The sequence below is a fragment of the Bactrocera oleae genome, chromosome 6 (genome assembly GCF_042242935.1).
Source record: "Bactrocera oleae isolate idBacOlea1 chromosome 6, idBacOlea1, whole genome shotgun sequence".
Lineage (NCBI taxonomy): Eukaryota > Metazoa > Arthropoda > Insecta > Diptera > Tephritidae > Bactrocera > Bactrocera oleae.
In genome coordinates this window covers 43,458,550-43,481,429 of record NC_091540.1, presented here as the reverse complement: position 1 = coordinate 43,481,429, position 22,880 = coordinate 43,458,550, and the positions used below count along the sequence as shown (strand labels likewise).

The window sequence follows — 22,880 nt, the reverse complement described above, 5'->3', positions numbered from 1 at the left end:
TAATGTTGTTTGTTAAATTTGCTTAGCAATATTTACCTTGGCATATGATTAATAGGAGAAAAAATTGCTGAAGCTCCAATGAGCGAGTGAAGCCTGTTAAATTGCTTAGTATCTAGACATATGAACAGTTATGACCCTTTACTATGACTTGAGTGAAATTTTTTTACTTTTTTCTTCTCTTTCGAATTTGTTAATTAAAGCCATCAACTAAGCGCACACACAGCACTCGAATACCACTTTATAACCCAAATTACCTCCACTTTTTTTCAGATACCAAAAATAAAGAGGCTCTCTGCAACCCCTACGCTGACCTCGATGATCCCTACCAGCGTCCGGCACTGTGGGAGGACATCGCCAGCTCAATACAAAATATCGACCCCGAGAATGCGCTCATGTTAGGCAACAACAGCTCAAATTCAACGGTGGCAGCGGTGAGTGGAAGCAGCACATCACACTTAGCGCTTATTGGCAGTGGCACTAGTATAGAGGGCGGCAACACCTTGTTGCCGCAAGTGAAAATGGAGGCGATCGATGATACGCTGTTGGAGACACTGTCCACACCATTGCTCAGTCCCATGGAGATCAAGACGGAGAAACCGACATTACAACAACACACACACCTGCACGCACAACAGCAACAACAACAGCAACACTATGCGCATTATCAACTGCCACCACAACACCAGCCATCACACCATACGCATCACGCACAGCAGCAACAACAACAGCAACACCTCTACCAACATCATCCGAGTTTAGGTGGAACGGATCTCGCTGCCACAAACGGGGATGATACCATGACGCTCATGCAACTGCATCAGCAACACCAGCACCAACAGCAACATCATAACCAGCAACAGCAACATATCAGCGCCTCATTGAACAACAGTAGTAGCAATAGTCCTAATCAACCAAATCGTTGCAGCAGCACCGCCAGCAGTCACAATGCCGAGCTAAGCAGCAGCAATGCGAGCGCAGGTGGTGGCAGCGGCGGCAACAACAGCGCCTTAAATGGCAGTGATAATAGTAGTAGCAATATTTCCTATCAACAATATGCATCTCAACCACATTTAAGTAGCAATAGCAATTATCTCAATGGCAGCGGTGGCATCAATGGTGGCGGCGGTGGTGTTGGCGGTTGTCAAAGCGCGCTCGTGGCCTCCTCGTCGGCGAATGTGACAATCAGCACGTCCGTAACGCTGACCAACCTAACGGCGGCATCAACGCTGGACGGCAATGCGAGCAATAATAACAATAATAATGCAACTATGAACAACAACTTGAATGCCAGCTACGGCTACAGTTGGCACAACAATCAGGTGAGTGCGCAGCTGGCATAAGTTACATATTTCCACACTTACACTGTGCTACATAATATTTTAATACCTGAGAAGTGTTTAGGAGATTTGAAAAATAGTTCAAACGGTCAACTAAAACTAACCTCAAACTCTTTTAAATCGTAATCAAAATATTACTCAACATTGTTGAATACAAATTGTCATATAAATTATTAAAATATTTGCTAAAAGAAAATAAAATAATTATTATTTCGAAATCCGCTGTAAATCACCGGAAAATTTGTTTCATTTTTTTTGTTTAAATATAAACAATTTTAACTTAAATATTTGTTAAATAAAAGTATTAATTCTTTAAATTTTTTATATAAAAAAAATAATTAAATTTTTAAGAATTATCGTTTAAAAAAAAAGTTTTATAATGATTTTTATAAATTGCCACAAATTAACTAAAATAAAATATTTAATTTTATTCAACAATTAAAAATTGTTATAAATAACTATATTACTATTGTTTCTTATAAATTAAGAAAAACTTAATTTAACTGGAATATTATTAAATTTTTTTTTAAATAAAAATATAACGTCAATAAAAATTTAAAAAAAATTTATAAAAAAATTTAATTCTTTAATAATAACTAAGTTTTAATACTTTGTTTATTAAAATAAAAAGTATTTTTTTATTTAAGAATCAATAATTTTAATATTTTCCAAAATTTGTAGCACAGTGCAATAATTGCGGACCATTAAAATAATCAATGATATTGAAACCATAATAACATATAAATGAAATGTAGCGCAATTCCAATACAATGCAATTAAAATGCAATTATCTTTATCGCCTCCACGTTTTCTGTACCGTTATTATTTTGTTTTTTTATCTCGGCAGTCGTACCACCCCAAATACCAAATACCGCCACCACCGCTAACGAACTCGGCGCTGCACCAGCAATCACAGCAATCGCAGCAACAACAACAACAACACCACCAGCCAAACCAATCAAATCCGCAACTGTGCCCACCTGCTGCACCAACCGGCGGCAACTCAATGTCAACGCGACACATATTTGTGCCGCCATTGACGCCACCTAGCTCAGATCCCGGAAGTCCGGGTAGTTCAATGGTAGCGGCAGCAGCAGCAGCAGCAGCAGCGGCGGCGGCAGCTGCGGCCACTGGTGGCAATGCACAACAACAACAACAACAACATACAGCACGTCGCACGACACCACCGCCTCCTTACCAACAGCAGCAACAACAACTGCTACAACAACAGCAGCACCACCTTCACCATCAGCAGGGTCGTCCACTTTCAAGTATTTGCCCGAACATTTTGACACTACACCCGAGTACAAATGGCACAACGTCAGCAATGACACCACTACACTCCACCAACGCCTCCTCCAACGGCGGTGCTATGCACCACCTAAGTCCCGGTCGCACGTTGACCACACTCGGCGTGAACGGTGTTGGCACTGGCATCGATATGGGCAGCGGCCTGCATGGTATTGGTGGCAATGGTGGCGCTGGTGTTGGTGGCCTGGGTGGCAGTCGTGGCCGGGGGCGTGCCGGTGGCGCAGGCGGGCCGGCGCACTTGTCCAACTTGATTGTGCCGACGATACGCACGATACGCTACAATCGGCGCAACAACCCGGAGCTGGAGAAGCGGCGCATACATCATTGTGATTTTGAGGGTGAGTTTGGCGCTTAAGTTTTTTTAAATTTCTGTTTTAATATTGCATGTGGGTTATTTATTAAATGAGAAATTAAGAATGAGATTATTTTTTATTGAAGGGAGTCTTAAACTCGAAGTTTTATTTCTTTCGTTCTGAATAAAAATGATTTGAAATATAGAATAAAATATCTCTAGATAGAAAAAATGTCTAGATCGATAAATCCGTAATATGCCTTTAATCTCAATTTGGAATAAGTATGGGCTTTATTTTATATCTAAACAATCGAAAAAGTACAAAAATTAATCTCGGTGGCTTGGAAAATCAATCATAAATCTTACTAATTAGCTATAGCAGTTCATACATATATACAGTTATCATATAATTTGAATTTTTATAAATCAGTTTAATACTTATTTATTTTATTTGCATAACTTCGCACGCAATGTTCATAATTATTCGCACTACCCGATATGGCGTAGCATTTAAAATAATTTTCGTTTATAATAATTATGATTAGCTTGGCAATCAAAGCGATAATTTCGTTCAAAATGAAAAACTGACATTTCAATTGGCGCCACCTGGGCACATGGGCGCACGATTTATTTCTTTTATTGCGCAATTTTGACATATTTTTGCACAATTAATATAAGGCTTAAGACATCGGCTTAGTTGCACCAATTATGCCGCCCAAAAACGACCAAGTTGTTGAATTCCTATGTAGCATGATCAACCAAGAAAAAAGTAACCGAGTATTTTAACATATTACTTCATTTATATATTGCGTTAAATGTTAAAGACTTTAATTTGTTTATTTTTTTTAAATTAATATACATAACCGCAAGGATGACGGTTGTTTTGGTCAATCCTATAATTTATGAATATTACCACTTAAGCGGCGTGAAGCTATTAAATGACAACTAACACTTTACGCATGTATGTGTGTGTGTGTCTGCCATAAACCGCTATGAAAACTGGCAACTGCAGCAGTAATTATCTGAACACAAATGTTTTTGAATTTTTACTTTTTTCTCAAAACGGTATCTCACGCAAATTGGCAACTCTTTGACGTGCCCCACACTTCGCCTCTCTCTCGCGCACTCACTCTTGCTCGCTCTTGTTTGCTTCTAAGCACCGGTTCAGTAGCCTCAAATACCGCAGTAAAAAAATTTACGTTTGAATTGCGTCGTTTTGTCAAAATTGTCACGTCGCTTTCGTCGCTCGCTGTTTTATACTAGCTGCCAAAAAAAAAGAGAGAGAAGAAAAATTGAGTTATTTCAGCATGTGCTGCATGTGTTGACCGCTTACTACTAAATGCTCGAGCGGATGCATTCGCATGCCGGCGTGTGGGGCAATATTTAACGAACTGAGCTGTCAAAACCGTCACCAAGTTTTTCAAGTATTTAAATTTTTTTCTTCGGCTTTTTGTAAATAAATAAATATCATACGAGTATATACGTATGCCATAATAAAAAAAATAAACTAAACAATTTCTGCGTCTAGTATATAATTATGAATTCAGCTTGCAGCACTAGATTAATGACATATGCGCAGACAGGCGATAATATTAATTGCACTCAAATATCAAGGAAAACGATAATTTTCTTCAAAAAAATTAGTTTTGTTCAAATAAAGTAATTTCAGTAATAATTTTGGTATTTATTCAGAGTTTAGGAGCTTTTTGTGAAATTATATATATTTTTTGGGAACGGTGCAACCGAAGTTAACGTTTTTTCTTGTTAAAATTTTTTTATGTACAAAAAGTTTTACTTCGTGTTTAAATTTCACAAAAAAATGTTTCTAAAACTAAATAAACAAAATATATATGAACAGAAATTATCAGCTTCTTACACTTTTGTGCTTTTACTTGATATTTAAAAAGCATAAAGCAATATTTTTTAGACACAATATTTTAAGTTTTTTTTTTATGCGCTTGCTCTGAACTCAATCGTAACATTTCCTAGTCTAAACTAATTTATCTCTTTATTAATATGCAACGCGCATATTAGCATTAAATCTATATGCCAACATAACCGCCGGTTAACTGCTCGATTGGCGGATAGCCAAAGCGTCAAACGCTGACAAAAACTGATTTTAAAAAGAACTTAACAAATTCCATGCACATATACAGCTATAAATACGCAAATTTCCAGTGAAAAGGTAATATTAGCAGAATATCAACGCTTTTGTTTCCGTCGCTTCGCATAAAAGTGCAACGAAGCAGTTTGTAAAAGTTCACATACGCTTATGCAACTGCTAAAATTTTCCAAATTCAAGACAATAACCGGGGTATACACCCACAAACTTACCGCTGGTAGTGTTGAATTTTCACTTTCCCACACGGAGCGCAGACAATTTGGCTCGTTCGGCTGCTGGCTGCCCTGTTAACAACCTCAGATGTTTGTGTGTGCTGTGCCTTTGTACCTTACTTTCTGTAACTGTCACATTGGCGGAGCGCTGCTCTTGTGGCAAGCATGTTGCACATTACTGTCATGTCAGACAACACCACTGCCTTATTGCCACATTGCGGCGCTGCATGCTTTACAGACTTGCTACCTTGCATTACTACTTCTACTACGTTGCATTAAGATTTTTTTTCCAACTCGCGTTGGTTGTTATTTTTGCTGTCGACTGTCTGCCTGAAAGCGATATACATGACAGACACATGCTCATGCAACACAGGAGAGGCAGCTGTGCTTAACATAATAAAAGTAATGAGAGCAGCAGATAATAAAGAAAAGTCATAACAAGCTTAATGGCACTATCTCAACTTAAACTGGTGTAATTTCGTTATGAATGTTTTTGCTTATTAACGGATAATGCGTTCTTTAAAAAGTTTCTACAATTTTTGATTTTTCTTATTATTTGAGTTAAAGATAGGGACCCCAGTTTGCACTTGGTATGTTATTACCATTGAAAAAGTTATTTTCCTTTCGAAGGTTTTTGGGACTTTGAGTGTTAAATGAACAAAAAATATATAAGGGTAGGTAAAAAGAAATGGCATTGAGAATTCTTGATGGTCTAGTTCTGAAAGTATTCATAGATATATAGACTACTGGTTCCCATTTCGGAGTAATAGTGTTCGATCATTTTGGTTGCTGAAAAGATTTAAAGACAACAGATGAAAATGTCATTCCCTGCTCTAAGATGGCTTTCATTATTTTGCTTAATGATTTTGTATATAAAATTAGCGGATATGCGTCATGTCAGTAAGCAGCATCGGAGTCAGTTCAAATGGGTTGATAATAGTTCGAAAACTTACAACCCATTGCTGACAATTTGTCATGCAAGTTTAACCCGATTTACATGTCCGCTGTATATGCCAAAGGCTGGCCGAAAGAGTGCACGAGAACTTTTGAGACATCAAAGTTCTGCAGAAATAGATATCGATTATATTGTGGGAAAACTGTAGTATCTACTTCATCGTTGTACTTTTATAACGGCACTCTGGAGCGTAAGCCACACCAGTAAAAACTTTCTTCACTCTTGCTTTTATTTGTGGCTTTAGTCTTTCAGCTAATTCACACACCACTTGCAAGGAGTTAAAGCAATTTTCCTTTGGCTTCCTAACTCCGTTATCAAATGTGCATTGCGCATGCGCATTCGACACATTTTTGCCCATAATTGCGACGATGTAATTGCTTGCTTTTGCTCGCTGCTATGTCAATCAAGTGTCCGAATGCACATTCATGCCGATGCGTTTATGCGCAAGTACCTATGTGTGTGTAAGTTAGCAAATAGCGTACAAACTGCGGCTGCGCCTGTGCTTCGATGCGCGTTTTAACAATGTGTTGGTTGCGTGCCTTTATGGCATAATAACTTCATTTGGTAGTAGCAACCGTAAAGGAGTCAGCAGCTGCACTTGACGATCAGCAAATGCCACTGTTATTGTTGTTGTTAACCATTTATATTGTGCAGGTCTCAGCTATGCTATTTTCTTCACCAAACAACAACCACAACAACTGCGGCAACAATGCGTGCGTGTACTGCGCCAAGTTCATTGCTACGCCGCTGTTGTTGTTGCGCGTATTGGTATTTGTCGTTAAGCGTATTTCGTTAACATTTTTTCCAGCTCTTTGTCTCGTGTGCTAAAATTGTAAACGCATTTATTTACATCGGTTTGGTTTTTTTTCCTGAAACGTGTCGCAGTAGCTTCTTATGCCTATTAACAACCTGTGGCGGTGTAAACACTGCCGGCTTGTGTTTGTATTTGTGTTTTGCTTTTATTTTCAGCTTTTTTCTATTTCGCTGGTGTTTTTTTTATTGGCATTGTAGCTGTTGTTTGAACTGTTTGCGGTTGGCTGTCGAGATTTTTGTGCCTGTTTTGGCTAAAAGTATTTAACACAACTACTCACACACACACATACACGCGTGCTTTGACGTTTAAGCTTACGCTAGGTCTTTTAAATGTTATAGGCGCAATTATGTGTGTATGCGTGTATTTGAGTTTGTTGAGAGTACATACAAGTAGTAGTGGTGTCTGTGTGACACAATGTTGCCGGCCATGCCTCATTGTTGCCAGTGCCATTGCCATTACCACTGGGTGTTGCAAGGAAATTAACCCAAATTAGAAGTGAAAACATTTCTCAGATTTCTCTCACTGTTCGCTGTGTCGATAACTTGCAATTGCGCATTTATGCTTGAGCTGAGCAAATGTTGAATGGTTGATGCTGCACGCTGCACGCTGCTCTCATGTGCCTTCGTGTGTGCATGGGCATGTGTAGTGGTCGCTAGCCAAACAAAGCAAGTACAAATTAATACTCAAGAAAAAAATGCATATAGGCACATACATATACAACAACAACACATGTGTTTGCTGCGCGTACAATTGCTGTGTTTTTGCAATTTATTTCTTATTTCCTTTTTTACAGTAGCAAATTTGTTGGCATCTCTTTTTGGCCAACAACTCGGATTTTGTGGTTATACTCTATTGATTTTTGGTTCTCGTACTTTTTCGTGTTTATTTTTGTTTTTATATGCTTCTGGTAATTTCGTTGTATGATCGCGTGTACTCTGCGCAAATTTGCATGCCTGTTGACAATGGTTGACCTCCCGGCTGCTGTGCTACAATGTTGGTTTTGCAACGCGTTTTATGTTTAACAAAAATGTTTAAATATTCGATTTTCCACTTAAGGCACCACAATAATTGCTTACAATTCGCCAGAACACACATTTATGACTACTGTAACGTTGCCATTAATGCGTTAAATATGCGAGGCGGACTGCTGGGCTTATGGGAAAAAAGAAACGGTACAACATTGTACATGTGTTTGAATGTGGTGTTGTTGTATGCAGGTAGGGTGAGGTTAGCTTTTATATGCATATTGTGGGTATTTTCTATTAGAAATTATTATTTTTAGTCACAATTGTTAGCAAGCGATTTTCTGAGAGGAAAATTGTAAGTATAAAGCATGATCTACGTCTCATAAAATATTGGTTCACCGTTTTAAACGTAAATTTAAAATATTTCATAGGTTCAGAAGTTGTTGGCAACTTTTTTTGATGATATTTTGAATATATAAATAAGTCAGAAATAAATAAATATATTAAATTAGAAAACATACATATATTTTGAATCAGGTGGCAAGATTATTAGAATTTATATATTATAATAATAATTAAATGACATTGACTTCAATAAATTACGCACAGTTTTCTTCGCCGATACAATTACTTCGACATTTAATTAATATGGCAACTCCATTTCCACTAACAGTTCAACGCAGCCACTCATTTCTATAACTTTTTTCATTGACAGCTTACTGCCAACATTTGCCATACACATACACATCAAATACAAGCGTCCATATGTTCAAGTGCCAAATGATAAAGTGTTTGTGTGGCTTGTCATATTGACCTCTAGGTGTACACGTTCGCCAAGTACTGCTATTTCCAACGGCTGGCCACACACTACCACCCCCCCTTCCAACAACCGCGCTTACCACATAGGCAAGGGTATTTGTGGGATTTCCTGCCTACTTTAATCCAGTTATTTGCAATGCCATTCAGTTGCCTGTCTAACTGTCGTTCTGCTCGCGCATATTTATGTTTTTTTGCATGTTTTCGTTGTATTGAACTGCCAGGCAATTTTTATGCTATATGTTTACTGATTTTCTTGTCTTCTTATTTTACTCTTTTGTCAGTCAAGTGGTGTGTCAAGCCGTCGCTACGTGCTACAAATAACTTTTTACTAATATTTGCCATATTTCAACACATGCATAAACGCATGTATGTGGGTATGTAAGCACATATTTAGATATGCGCGTACGCGATGTACTCATGTAGCATAATTAGTAGCAGGTTTACTAAGAATTTTTACGAGAAAGTATATTTTATATATATATTTTTTTTGTTAAGAGAGCTCCGATTAAATAATTCCTGAATATAATTTGAAATGAGATCAACTTAATTCAACTCAATAATTTAAACCTAAAATGTGTGGATCCAAAAAATATATTCGTACCTACACTATCAACTCAATCCGCCACTTCCGTGCTCACTGCGTTCAGTCTCTGCTCTCTTCTGAAAAAAAATTTGCATGCGAAAATAACAAAAAGTTTAGCGAGTTCAATTCAACAGAGAGGAGTATTTGGTCATTACATAAGAGTGATATAATCGCTTGATATTATATTTATATTTGATTATGCCAGTTTTGTATGGTAATTATATCAGTTGCTTGCTCGATTGGACACTATTCTAAACTTTGCAAATTGAAGACAGCTTATAACATAACAAAATGCCATCAAAAGTTCATTATGGTACATGCACTTATATGTTCAAAAGAGCGAACACAATTTCCTTCTGCCTAAATATTGGCATTCCAAATAAATACATCTTGCAGAAGTAAATAACATATTTAATAACATTAATTTAATGAACTGTTAATGGTGTAGATACACGTTCAAGCAGCAACTAGCAGCAGCAGGGAAGAAGAATTGCATCGATAAACTCAACCACCAGCAACATCCGCCTGTAACAAGTGCTAATAAACGGACAGCAAAAAAGGGAAAAAATAACCGAAACAACCGACTAACTAGCTGAAAAATATGTGGACATAACCAGTCGCTTTGGCAAGCCATCAAACAGTGTTAATTAGCTAAAATTGCAGCCGCCCATACATCCATACATACTTGTACATACCTACAAGAGTCTGCTCCTACAAAAGTGCGCGACTACAAATCAGTGTCGCTTCCTTTTCAGCCGCGCTGCTCGATTACAGGCGACTTGTCGGCAGGAAAACTGAAAGAAGAATGAGTGAGCAAATTATGGGTGATGCAGCAAGAAATCGCCTTTTAATTCAACTAATTGATGGCTCATCGCTTAACGGCAGGCCAAGTGGCAACTACGGTTGAACGCTCTTCATAACATATTTCGCTACTGCGCTTTAGCGCACATACATCATTGCACATGTGTGTATGAATTTCCATTAGTATGCGCGCTTTTCCGCTCGTCACTAATAATCTGTCTTGTGATTTGCGCACTCGTTTACTATAAGAGATACAAGCGAGACAGTTATGCAACAAACCAGTTAATTGACTGGCGATTGAACAGTTTTGAGGTTAAGCAAGCTTATGAGGCAATTAAGCTATCGGAATTTAGAGCTACGATATCGGGTTTAGACAAAAGCTAATTCGGGCCAGGAGAAGCAGTGAAGGAAATATGCATGATTCTTATCCAAAATAAGTTCAGGTTATCGCAAAGTCGGAGAAAGATACTTAGTAGTAGATATTAGAATTATTATTATATTACATTTTAAAATGTTATTACCGAGTATATAAAGAAGATAATCCCAAGCGATCTACGAGATCACGAGTACAAAAATCGATCTTTCTCTAACTCCATCACTAAACAATCGGGGGGTTCTTATTTATTAATTATTATTTTGGAGCTATGTCTGTCCAAAAGTTCATCAACTTAGATATATTTTTCGTTTTACCAGCCTTTGTCGTACCTATAGTAAAACATATGCGATCGCTAGGAAACTAACAGACTCAACCTTAACAATTATACTGTTATTCATTTTTTCATATAACATGTGATCCGCAATAACAAAACAAAGACTTTCACATATTTTTTTTTTTTTAATTTTGTGCCAATACAAACATGCAAACGCTTATTCCAATTTTCATACACTTCTTATAAGCCTCGGCCTTCAGTACCTTCAGCCAAAGCTCATTTTTGGAGTATCATTCCCCAGATTATTGGAAAGTTTCGACATCAAATTCTTAAACCCACGTCTCATTACTAGTAACGATGTGTTTGAAGAATATAGAGTCCTTAGCTTTTTTTGGTATGAGTCTAGCAATGACACGCTTCATACCCTAAACATTAACCAAAATGTGTTGAGTCGACCTCTAATTGACATATGGGGATAAAGCTGAAGAGGAACGTAATAACGATTCGGTTTGGATGAGCGGTTCATATGCACCAGTCCGGGTTAGAGTGTACCATATATATGAGCGAGATTGTAATATCTAGTTTAACTATGATGATAAAAAATAAACCATTTTATGGGGTTTGCCTCACGAAAGCTTTATATTGAATTTTAAATCACTGCTAAATCTCTGTAAGAGGTTCACTTTTCTATTAGATAGTACAAAGAACAGTTATTTTTCTTTTTAGTCATTAATTTTGCCAAAAAGCACTTTCCAAAGTCAAGAGAGTAACCAACATGTGCATTAGAAGTTCCTGGCTCTATTTGCATAGAGCCCTCTCTTCAAATTCCACAGTTACAATGAGTAAATTTTATTTTTACTGAAATCCTTAAAATATTTGTTCTTTGAAGAATCTTAAAGAACTTGTAGCGCGTCATAGAAGAGACATATGAATATCGCCTAACTGATTGTACATATGCAAAATCGTCTGCTCGTTCGACATCTTGTCCAGCTGGATGAGTGAATGACGACGGCGACAAACAGACTTGCTTCGTTGCAACTCAAATGTCCGAGCAGAATGCTTTTGACGCACTGACTTCGAAGCACGGCTAGAACGCTAAATGCGTATACATATGTGATGGTATTGTTGTTGCAACACATTGCCCACAGGCAATGGCCTACACAATAGTCTTACGTTTTATTTATGCTGTGTTTACATATGCAGATTCGCCTTTACGAGCAGCCAAGTTACTACTTTGTCTTGTGCTGCGATTTATTATTAATTTTTTTTTGCTGCGCTATTTATGCATATTTGCTGTTTGCTGTTGTTGTTATTTTTTGCCTATTTAGTGGCGCCTAGTGCTTGCGACGTTGTCTCGGACAGTTCCTGCTTGTGAGCGCAACTAAATGGTCATGCTCATCCATGCCAGTGGGTCTACTAGTGGCTGTAGATACAACATGAAATTATTATTATTCATTTGGAGCAATAAAAGGCTGCGACGTGGGGTGGCAAGAACGTGCTAGGCAAAAGGCTTTAACATGAGTTTGATGTTATTATGCCTTGCATATGTCGGACATAAATGGCAGCTAATGGTTATGCGCTACTTCTGCTTCTGCCGCTGGCATATGTGGCGCTACACTGTGAGAAAAAGGTTGCAGTGCGCTTATTTGTTGCAGATACATATGTCTGTTATATTTGTGAATATATATATATACATAAATTTTTTTCCTAAACGTGACGTTGGTTAATATGTTAGCTACAATCTTTCTCTTTAATATCCACTGAGCAACTTTGTTTCCCTTCTGCTGCTACCTGCCACCGCTGGCTGCTGTGCAATATTTTCTCGGTAAGCCACCTTTTCCGTGTTTGTTGTAGACTCATCATGGCTGGCTTTTTGCTCATCTCAATATCTGCTGTTTCTACTGTTGTTGTTATTGTTGTTTTCATTGCGCCATAAATCATCAGCCCTCAGCCAAAACAAATGTTAAGCTACAAATTAGCGTTGCTGGCACCGGTTAGCCACCGCAACCGCCAACACCAGCAACAATCGTTGCCCACCAGTAGTTAATGCTTCCCAACAATCAAGCTTGTGAAAAATTACACTAGCAAAGTGGGTAAAAAGTTTGCTTAATCCAAAGGACAGTACTTGCTGGCAACAGGCGAGTGGGCAAGCGGATCGTCAGCGTTTGTACAAGCAGCCATTCACCGAGCGTTCAGCGCCAGGCGGCTAAGCTGGTGTGCTGGTGTGCTGGCAAACAGCCGCCCAATTGACCTAATAACAGCATTAATCTGTGTTATTTTGGCGCATTTTGTTAATGCTCTTAACGAAACAACAACAACAACAGCAAATGCTTGCATTAAAATAGAGCTACAAACCAACAGCAACAACAACAATCAACAAAGTGAACGTGTATCAAGATGCCTGCCGTATTTTTGTTCAATTTAATTTTTTTCTTCGACTCAAATGAGCAAAAAATTGGCAGCAAACCAAGCTTGTTGGCCGAGCGTGTTCAATAAAGAAGAAATAAAGCAGGGAAAAAGAAACAAAAGGCGTACAATGACTAGGAAATAAATGAATCTTAAATAAATCCATAGAAATGGCACAAAGCACGACGGCGGTAACAGGTTGCTAGTTGCACCAACTGGCAGGCGTACTAGCGACAGCCATGTGGCATGTACATGTGTACGGCGGCTACAGTAAAGCTATCATATATTTTAATAAATTATAAAAAACATTTAATTAATGTCATTATAATAAAGCAAAATTTCAATAAAATAAAAAAGTTTCCATACATAAACCGGGTTTTGAACAATCAGTTTGTATGGCAGCTATATGCTATAGTAGTCCGATAATAGCAGATCTCGCAAAGGAGAAGCTCCGTGGGTGTGCAAAATTTTATATTTGATAGCTTTTCTTCGCATGACTAAATCGCTTTAGCTCGTTACGCTGATCATTTATATATATATTTTATAGGGTCTCCGACGTTTTTTTCTAGGCGTTATAAATTTCGTAGGCAACTTAGTATACCCTGATCAGGATATAAAAATATATAATATAAGTATAATTACTGGGAAACTCTGAAAATTTGATACAAAAAGTTGCAAAAAGTTTTGAAGAAACCTTAAAAACTGTTTCAAAATATATTTTATTATATAAAAGGGTAATTCTATCGATAGTTCACTGTACGTTGCGCCAACAAGCGCAGTTGAGCCGCGCTATTGGTAGCAGAAAGCGGAGGCAGGCGCGCGGTGGTGCCAACAATCGCTGTGAATTTGCCTGCCGCAGCACATAAATTGCATTAGGCGGCAAATGAGCCACAGCAATAACAACAACAACAATAAGCGATAGCGCTTATTAGTGCCATTGCCCGCATTACTTGCCTGTCACAGCTTAAAGGATCGCACGTTCGGTTCGCCTCGGTTATAGCGCAATTGCTGCGCAGAGCAAACGCTGGCAACACAATCGCCACGGAAAAATGAGGCAAACATTTTACGAATAAAACTTAAATTTAACAAGTGGCAGCAACGAAGATTAAACATTTGCCAAGCAATATGTTGTCTGCCAACACACTTCCAACAAGCCTGCAACAACACCGCATATTGCTAAAGTGGCAGCAACATTCTTTTTTAGACATTGCTGGCATGTTGTACGAACGAGCACTTTGCTTCAATGCGGCTTTTCGGACTCATTTGCCCAAGGGTGAAACCGCAACTAATTCCAATTTGCCACACTAAATTTATTTGTATGAAAATGATTTAAATTTTTTATTAGAAAATAGTTTCGCTAAAAAATCTACTTTTAACGTAATATTTTTTTGTTTTGTTTTGCAGGCTGTACCAAGGTCTATACGAAGAGCTCACACCTGAAGGCGCACCAACGTATACATACCGGTAAGTGGTCAAAGAAAGCTAATAGTTTGGTGTTAATTAATACAGTGCAACCCCTTTGCATACCTCAGATTATATGCTTACAAAAGTATCTAAAGCTATAACCATATACCACATATTTACAACAAAACTTTGAAAGCTTGTAGCTCCACTCAATTTTTGATAGACCTTGTCTGCTCTGACAAAAAATTCCGATCGGTTTAAACAATTAATTTAAATCAAACAACTTTTATAGACTCAGCAGCTTAGCTATACACAGTTGTTACATTATGCAGACATATTAAAACAGTAAAAAAGAAACATCGCTAACGGCAAATTATGCGCGTTCGCTGACTCATAGCGAATAACTGACCTAAGAGGTATAGTCAACTATGCCAAATTGCTGTAATGTGTGTGTGTAATTTTTTATACGGTGTCGAAAGTGGAGCTTAATCATGTTTTTTTTTTCTTGAGTTTTCATTTTTGTTATTTGTAGGCCTATTCTTCGAAAAAATGCATAAAAAATTAAAAACAGCCAGTTTAGTAGGTCATTTTATGATTAATTACTTGAGCACCATTTTTTTTTTTTATGTTAACTTGAGTAATTGAGTTTGTTTTTATTTAATCAACGATCATCGGTTTAGTATGCGTAATATAAAGCAATAAAATTCACAAGTAGGCCAATCAAAAAAAATGTTTATCACAAAAATATTATTAAATAATTTTTTTAACACTTTGACTTTTGAATTTTGGGACTTTTATTACTATTACAATTTTTTCTGTTCCACTGAATTCTAGTATTGAAGAAAGGACAACTATCTAGATAGAGTCAAAATCACTATGAATGTGCTCTCTATGAAAAATTAGCTAAGTTTTAATTATATAAACCAGATCTTTTTCTCTAACGTATTTTTAGTGTATTTTACAATATACAAGTTTCAGATGCTCATTAGCGTAAAAATACATTTGAGACAACATAAATATCACAATCTCATTTGTAATAATTATGATTATAAAGCCACTCACTTAATCTTCTAAGAAGGTATATTTCTATAAAAAATTATAAAAAACTTGATTCTGATTTTTCTTAATCGGAACACCTTGCCACCACCACCATTTACATTTTTCGCTAGCCTCTTGATTTGACTCCAACTTCGGTCCTGTCGATAGGATTTCGGATGATTGTGTCTGGCTTTCGTCTCAAAACATGCCCGAACCAGCCCCACTTTTTGCTGAAAATTTCGGATCTCGGGCATGTTTGATTAGTGCATAAGTACAGACAATATATTTATTTAACACTATCCACTTGTAAAATAGGTTTTCACTCAGATCTTTTGAAATTAGAAATGTTTTTTAAATATTATTATTATCTAATATTAAAAGTATAGCCCAAAATGTTGATTCACTGAAGACACTTAGAGGGTTGTATCCACTTGTGATTTTCAAAACATCAATTTTTTTTATTGAATATGTATCGAATCTAGATGTATATATATATATTGCTATAATAAATTTTAGCTTTAATTTAGTTTAGAATTTAATTTAGTTTAGATAAGTTTAGGTAGAGACTTTTTTTTACCACCAGACATCCTTTTCGGAGTTACTCTTGAATATCGGCAACTTGATCCCGTTGGAGTCCAAAATTATTTGAAGTTTTTTTTATTGATTATTAAAGTACATTAAATTTTGTAAATGTACTTTACTTTCATTTCATTATTATATAAAATGCCTGTTCAAAAAACAAAAAAAAAATTCACAAACAAAAGTTTTTATATGACTTGCAAGAGGATATAACCTCTATAGGCCTTTTACAAATACTGAATTTAATCCGTTACTTATCACTCTTAAAATTTTATTACAAAGACAGTTTATGAAAACATATTTAAAGTTTTATATAATTCAAGCTGTATTTCTTTATTAAATACTAACTAATATTCTCTCTACCGAGATTTATAACCACAAGATTTACTTTTAAAATTTTGTTTTTAAACTAGAAATATTTCCATTTCAAAATTTCCAATATTTTGTTATAAATTGCCAAAAAAAACATGTAAGGCACATTTCACCAAGAGATCGAAAAAGCTACCATATTGCATATCAGACTGAAAAAAATATAAAAGTTTAGTTTGACATGACATGCAATGCTAAACCCAAAAATGTCCATTTATAAACTATGCGCTATCATGTCGGTCTCCAGGTTGATTTGTCGATACCGCTAAGATAGCCTGCGGGCGATCAATTGAGTAATAACTTCACTAACTGCTGCAACCGAGACAATTGATTTATTTTAGTTAACGCCACATGTCGTTGGCAGCACACAAACATGAACGTGCAACATGCACACAAGTGCTTGGATACCCGCACACATGCACACACACGTAAGCGCACAAATGGAATTCATATTTTTCAAGATACTAGCAATATGTGATATAGCAACATGTTGCACACACGAAATATCAATGACTGCTGAACATGCAACGGCAGGCAAATATGTGCGGCAACTTTGTAACCAATGCCTGCCACAGCTTATACTACATATGTACACACTGTTGGCAGTTGGATTAATTTTGAAATATGGCTAATAGATTGCGGTTAGGGCAGACCATAAGCGCCAAACAACAACTAGAATTGCAACAACACAAACAAATCCACGTACATGAACAGCAGAATGCCAAACATTAAATTGCTGCAAGAGGCAGCATCGATATCAGCCACAAAGCTAAGGCAGCCAGCAGCAGCATAGCACAATAAACGCGGCAGCCTCCGTCAATAAAGCCAAGCGGCAGCAGGCCAGGGAAGGGAGGCTTTCAAATGCACCAATTGTTGCTAAGCTCAGAGCACAAAAGCAGCCATTAAGGCAACGTTTATTGTGTACTTAAAACATTTTAGCGTTGAAGTTAAGTGCCGCTAACATTAATATGCATACGGAGTTGTGCATGTGTTTGTTTGCAGCTGTATGTGTGCCTAAACGTTTGTAGTTTCTGTGGATTTTTGATTTATTGGCATAAATGTGAATATGGAAAATGATATTATGGCAAAATAATGAGTAGCAACTGCTTGTAACTACGGATATGTGTGTAAGTGTGTGTATGTAGCAGCATTTTCATAATAATGTTGTTCGCCGAATTTGCTGTCGTTGCTACCATTGTAGCTGTCACACTCACACACGAATTTAACGGCGAGCAAATGGTAATTTTACAAGCACAGTTGCAATAGCATCGTTCATAAATCATTGAAATTAATTATATTCCTAGTAGGTATTTTGCTACACACCGTAGTGTGGCATGCCTAAAGAGTGTTGCTAGCGCGCTTTAAATGCCCTTGGGCAGTAGATTCATTTGGGGGGAATGAGGAATAAATTTAGTGATTTTAGAAAATTGTATGAAGAAATGTAGGTATGTATGGAAGTGAGTATACGTGCGTGCATGTGTGCTTGGTCCAACTAGATACATATGTAGTGCCACAGAAATGGGGGAAGAGCATTAGTGAGGATACTTAAAGGATTGTTTACAATAATTTTAATATACGAGTTTCAGAAATACAAACATATGTTTTGTTATACAACTTCATTTTTGAAAAAAAAATATGCAAGGCAAAGTATAATATATATAACCCCAATAACATAAATTGTAATTGTTTTATCAGATATATAATTTTAAGATGTAATTTTTATAATTCATCTTGGTTTCAAAAAATCCATTTATTTTTTGTGTCCAGTTCCCCTTTATTTATTTTTGACATTTTTTATTTCATTTTCGCACTTGTCAAAAGCATTAAACTTAGCTGACCATTCGCCCTGTTTGGCTGGGATAGTCCGGATTCCGAAAAGGCTGGCTGAGAAGTTAAAAAAAAAATAATTAATTGAATAAAATTATGTTGCTCTCTCACCTATTATATGTCGCGATTTTCAGTGAATTATAATGTGGAAAAAATCGATGAATAAAAAAACATCCCGGATTTTGACTGGACAAATAAGTCAGCTAACACTCAACCAAAACGTGTTGTTGCTGTATATTTTTTCTAAATTTAAATAGATCATTTAAGCATTAAACATTTTAAAAGAAATTCTTTTTGATATAATTTAATCTCGTAATGAGAAAACGGAGATTGTTTAACCTCAAAACTCAGACATTTTGGATTTTTTTTCAATTCGTGTTTAAAATATTATTTTAATGTTATTTTATAACGAGTATTTAAATCAAAACGTATTTGTTATAGAATTTTTTAAAATATCAACAACTAAGTTTCCACTAAAAATTTTACAATAAACCTTTTTTAATTTAAACCAAACTAAATAACTATAATATGAGATTTAGTAGCATTTGAAGCTCGAAATTTGCCTTCAATGAGTTTTATTTAATTTTATGTTTCAAAATTTAGCTAATGATAAGTGCTTAGCCGTAAGAAAACTGCGCAATTTTCGTTTGTGGTGCCTTCTTCAATCTTCATCATTTGGATCGACTGAACCTATCCTATTCCTAGTTAAAATGACTGCAAAGGCTCATTATGTGAACAACTAAAATATTTTAATCACAGCAACAACCACAATACATACTCATGCTTCGCAAAGTATTAGCTTACCGACTTCATTGCTTAGTAAAATGACTTTGTCGACTACCAAGATCTCGTATATAACGCACATACGTATATATATATGCATATATCAAATCCATCCCCATGAAGTTCTTATATAAGTCCACCGCTCACGCTTTTTGCATTACTGTCAAAGCCAATGAATGCTCAATAGGTCGCCTATGCATTTCCTTCATTATTTCCGCCTTGGCAAGTGTATTGTGGCACACAATTGCCGCGTGTCCGTAATCATGATCAGACCGCAACTAGCAACGAGGAAACAACTAACCCAACAACCATCAACGCTTGCAATATTTCAACTGGAAATGGTTTCTTTTGCTTTTGTTACTGTTGTTCCATCTATACAACTGAAATGCAGCACCATTCGGATATAAAAGATTTTTCTCACTTCTCACTGCGCATGCGCTGCTGATGATGCAACTTTTGCGGTCGCTGGCTAAAGTGTTTCCATTTTGTTTTACTTCTTTTTTTAATTGTTATTGCTTTATTGTTGTTATTATTGTTGCTGCCTTACTTACTCAAAAGCACGATTGGCAAATTAAAGCGAGTGGACGGCATACACTTCTGACCAACTCACCAGCCAATAAAACGAAATGAATCTGCGAATGACTGTGCGCATCTGCAACGAGGCGATTGCCATACCAGCACTTTTACATATTTATGTATATGTATGTTTATAGCTTTGTGTGTGTTGTGAATGTGGCTAGTAGCTGTTCGCGGTCACAGCTGTAATTGCGGTTGCGGTTGACGCAAGTGTACGCGCATGCGCGAAAATCACAACTCACGACTTGCGCTCGCATCTCCGCCAACACTATCACCGCCGCAACCAGCGTCAACAACCATTACAACGGACAACACCATGCCGACCGCAAGACCCAGAATCGAAATTGAAAATGAATTGAATTGTATGAACTCGTAGTTGATGTTGGCAGCTGGGCGCGTTTGCAAAGCTATGACGTTGCGGCCGGTGGAACGTGAGCGCCAGCCGCAAATACGGAAAAACAAAGCTTTAAATAAAGCAGCAAGCGCAGCGGCAACAGTCAGCGCTGAAGATGATGATGATGGAAATAATCATAGCAGCCCATCCCGCATGGGCGGTAATCTGCTGCGCACCACTCATGTCTGCGCATTTGTGTGGTTTGCTTGGTGTTGGTTTGTGGTGCTTTCGGTCAGCGTATTGGTTAGTGCATTTTGTGGTTCGTTAATCAACTGTGGTGAGCCTTTTAAATCTCGCGCCTTTATTGCTCTAAAGGATTACTGTTGCTGCTTTTGTGGGTCAGGGTGTTAAGTTGGTTCACTGTTGCGCACGCGCACGCGCACCAGTGGCAATTTAATGCGATGCTTCTAAACTGGGTTAAGTGGCAAAAGTGTACGGAACAGCATGCAATTGATATGCTGGTGTATCGCTATCGCGATGGCAAGACTAATAAAGCATTTTACTGTTGATATGATATATTAACCTTTGCTGTTGAAAAGTATCTGATTACTTAATTAAATTTACGAGTTCTGATTTTGATAAAAAATTTCGTATGAAAAAAACACAGTGATGTAGCGCATAGTATTTCAGAAAATTATAATTTGCTTTATAGATTTGGTTAGGATATTATACATTTTGTGCAGAAATTTAAATAATTTATCATACAACAAGAAAACTAATTACTTTTACTGCTCTGTTTAATAGTGTTACAATTTCGAATTCATCCTAAATGTAGGCAATTTTTTTTTGGACTTGAGAGCAGTTGCCTATATTTAGGTAAAATTTACATATATTAGCAAAAGCACACACCATTAATAAATTATTTTTAAAAATAGGCTATGGCAGGAATTTGCAGCGCTATAGTTATAGAAAAGCTTCGTAAAACACATCACAAAACCTATATATAAACCTGGACTAATAGTTTATGCTAGGTGCATTTAAATATTAGTGGATGTTCTATCTCATTTACGAACCCATCAGCAATGTAGGATCTTATCACCAAGAAGAAAGAAACTCATTTGTCTGAAGAAATATTTTTAGCACAATTTTTATTACTTTTTTATGGCTTCCATTTAAAGTGCATGAGATAAGTTGGCGTATATACACTATTCGTATATATATATGTATGCTGGCACTGTTTTTTATTTTTATGTGCAGTTTAATTATGCTTACTCCAAGTAAGTTTAACGATGGTGTGATGATTACGAGTGGTTTATGAGCTGCGCGACAAAAGCGCTGGACACTTCATTATAAATTCACGCCGGCATGCAGAACTTTTGTCGCACAATCGAGATGTAATCACAACAACAACAAATTGTGTACTTGCGAATTCGGTTCGAATATGCACCTGTGAGAGAATATTGAATAAAGCAATTTAAAGAAAATTGGTAAATAAATATAAAAAACAAGAAAAAACTTTTAAATCAGCTGCACTGAAGCTATAATACCCTTCAAGCTTGCATTTATTAAAAAAATCTATAGTCGTCCGATATCGGCGGTACTGACAAAAGCGGAGGATAGAAGAGAATTGCGCAAAATTTCAGATCGATATCTCAAAAACTGAGAGACTTGTTCGCGTATATACAAACAAATCGACTAAACTCATCTTGTTGATCAGTTATATGATTACTTTCGAGTCAGACGTTTTCTTGTGAGTGATAAAAACTTCTTGGTAAACTTAATATTCCCTGCTAAATTTATAATAATAAAAATAAAGTGTGTTTAGATAATAAAATAAAATCAAATAATATCAAATAAAGTAATATAAAATAAAATAAATTCAAATAAAATAAAAAATATTTAATTAAATAATATTAAAATTACAATAAATTAAATCAAAGCAAATTAATAAAATTTAATTCAATAGTAATTTCGTGAAAAATTTAATTAACACCAATAAAAAGTTAGTTTAAATGCTTGTTTAAAAAAAAGCTTTGTACATCTTTCCATAAAATTATTTGTCTTCAAGGACTTTGTTTAATAAGCGTTTCGTTTTGATATTAAATAACTGTTTTCACAAATATATGGACTACAAGTATATTGAAATTATTTAGCTGCAAAAATTAGTGCATTTACAAATTTGCTGATCTTATCTCAGCAATTTATCAGCTCATGTTTCATTACGATTATACCCAAAACACAAGCGGTTTATCAACAACATCGATGCGGTCAAAAGCAATACATACGCATATCTGCCCCGCGATCACTTGCTAAACATTGACAAATGTCACTATCGATTTCTCACCTATGGACAAGTCTACAAAACAACGACAAATCTAACGACACCCGGGGCCAAATGTACACATCAACAGCGCAAAAAAGAGGTTTACATCAAAAAACAAATTTGCAACATTTCAAATGTGTTATGCCACTTGAGTAACGGAACGCTGACACCCTTAAGCGCACTCACATACCATGCAAACTGCCGCCTCACCACTTGCACCACTGGCAGCAGCAATTGCGGCAGTTGTAATTCAATCTTAATCTTAAATAAAATGCAACAGTACCAGCCAAGTTGCATTGCGATTAACTCACCTCTACCCTCCAGCAGTCGCCGTAAATCAACATTTCAACTGCGCAGAAATCAACGTGCGTGTCTGTCGT

At 36.5% G+C, this 22,880-nt stretch overlaps 1 protein-coding gene across 1 annotated transcript in view; it reads left to right on the top strand.

Moving 5' to 3' along the window:
- The window catches only part of dar1 (dendritic arbor reduction 1), a 136,417-nt gene that overhangs the window by 84,416 nt on the left and 29,121 nt on the right, over positions 1-22,880 (top strand). The window contains exons 3-5 of the mRNA XM_014239265.3: positions 271-1,319; positions 2,185-2,986; positions 14,672-14,731. Coding sequence (XP_014094740.2) covers positions 271-1,319; positions 2,185-2,986; positions 14,672-14,731 — 1,911 coding nt within the window. The remainder of the gene's footprint in view (positions 1-270; positions 1,320-2,184; positions 2,987-14,671; positions 14,732-22,880) is intronic.